The sequence below is a fragment of the Penaeus monodon genome, chromosome 29 (genome assembly GCF_015228065.2).
Source record: "Penaeus monodon isolate SGIC_2016 chromosome 29, NSTDA_Pmon_1, whole genome shotgun sequence".
Taxonomy (NCBI): domain Eukaryota; kingdom Metazoa; phylum Arthropoda; class Malacostraca; order Decapoda; family Penaeidae; genus Penaeus; species Penaeus monodon.
In genome coordinates, this window is record NC_051414.1 from 25,839,832 (window position 1) to 25,841,661 (window position 1,830).

General features: G+C 39.9%; 1 protein-coding gene across 1 annotated transcript in view; it reads left to right on the forward strand.

Moving 5' to 3' along the window:
• LOC119592073 (neutral ceramidase-like) overlaps window positions 1–1,830 on the forward strand; it is a gene marked incomplete in the record, with an annotated part of 12,827 nt that overhangs the window by 3,980 nt on the left and 7,017 nt on the right. Inside the window, 1 exon segment of the mRNA XM_037940885.1 lies at window positions 74–272. Coding sequence (XP_037796813.1) covers window positions 74–272 — 199 coding nt within the window.

Here is a 1,830-nt window from a genome sequence, read left to right on the forward strand (position 1 = left end):
ATCATAAATACACCAACCCCTATATTTCTTACAAGAACTCGGAGAAAATACAAATCTCTTATTTCTGAATCAGGGCAAGACGTGCATGCCCGCCCTGGGGTACAGCTTCGCGGCAGGCACCATCGACGGGCCCGGCGCCTTCGATTTTACCCAGGGCATGACGGAGGGCAACCCCTTCTGGAACATGGTGAGCGGGGTTCTGCACAAGCCCTCGCCTGAACAGGTTGCCTGCCATGACCCCAAGCCCATCCTGCTTGACACGGGCGAGGTGAGTCATCCCTGCTTCTCTCAAGGAGCCTGACGAGGTCACTTTGGGCTGGAGTGATGCACGCTTTATTTGGTCTTTCTGGATGAGGAAATGCGTGTTGTATTTGGTTACTTGAATTTGGAGAAATACGTATTTGTTGTCGGATTAATGCGGTTCGATTGCCATCCACGTGTATGTACAGCCAGACTTCTCAATCTAGGGAAATATGAGAAATTGCTAGCACTCATCTGTATATTTGGTATTTCTTGATTGTATATATACCCTTTTTATATTACTTTAATGTGATTAAAAAACCCCAATTTTAAAAATTTTTCCAAAAAAAAAACCTTTTTTAGGGAAAAAAAATTTTTATTTTAAAAAAAAATTTTTTTAAAAAATTTTTTTTTTCTAAACTTTTATGAAATTTTAAATTTCAAAAAAAAAAAAATTTTTTTGTTTTAAAAAAAAAACCGTTTTTCCCCCAATAAAAAAAGGGCCCTTTATTAAAAAAATTTTTCCTCCAAAAAAACCCGGTTTTAAAATTAAAAAATTTAAGGTTTCCCTTACCTTTTAAAATTTTATTTAAAAACGGTCTAATTTTTCCTTTTAAACCAAAAACACAACCCCCAAAAAATTTTTAAAAATTAAAAATAAAATTTTATTTTTAAATAAATATACCCCCGGGGGACGTTCCCCAGAACACAGGGGCCCCGGGTTCTTTTCCCATCTTTAAGGGGGGAAAACCCCCGGAAAAGGGTAGGGGGGCCGGGCCCCCCTGGAATCGCCTGCCATCCCCAAAAAAAAATTTTCCTCCAAAAAGGGCCGGGATCCCCCCCCTTTCTAACCTAAGGTTGTCCTTCTAAAAAATTTTAAAGTTTTTTTGGGTTTTTTCGGGGATGGGGTTTGGGTGGGTTTTTTCAAAAAATTTTAAATCTTTTTTTTCCCTTCCCTCCCCTTTTGTTAAAGGAAAAAACTTCTAAAGGGAAATATAAAAATTTCTCCTATTTGGAATCAGGGCCGAGTTTTTCCCCCTTTTTTACACCTTTAATTTTTTAAACCCCCCTTGTTTTCCCCAATAAAAGGGAAACCCCAAAAATAAAAGGGGAACCGGGGTTGAAACCCTCCTTTGAACGGAAGGGGGGTACCTCCCAAGATTTTTGGGGAACCCCATAAATTTTGGGGCCCCGGGAAAAAAAATGAGGGGCCCTTTTTGGGGTAAACAAGGCCCATTTTCTTTTCCATGAGGGCTTTTAAACCGTGTTTATTAAATTTTGGGGAAAATTATTTGTTTTTTTGCCAACCCAAGGTTAAAATTAAAATACCCCAATTCCCGGGGAAAACGGAAATAAAAAAGGAAAAGTACATCACGTTTTTTTTTACCTTTGTTGTGGGTTCCTTTTTATTTCAATGGAAACCCTATATCGTTAAAAAAAACCCCAGGGGGGAAAAACCCGTCGGCAGGGGTATCCCCGGGGCCCGGGATTCCCGGGAACCTGTGGGTTTCCGGGCCCAAAAAAAAGTTTCCCTTTCCGTTGGGCCTTCTACTTAATTTCCCTTCCCACTTTCTCCCATGTTATTTCCCC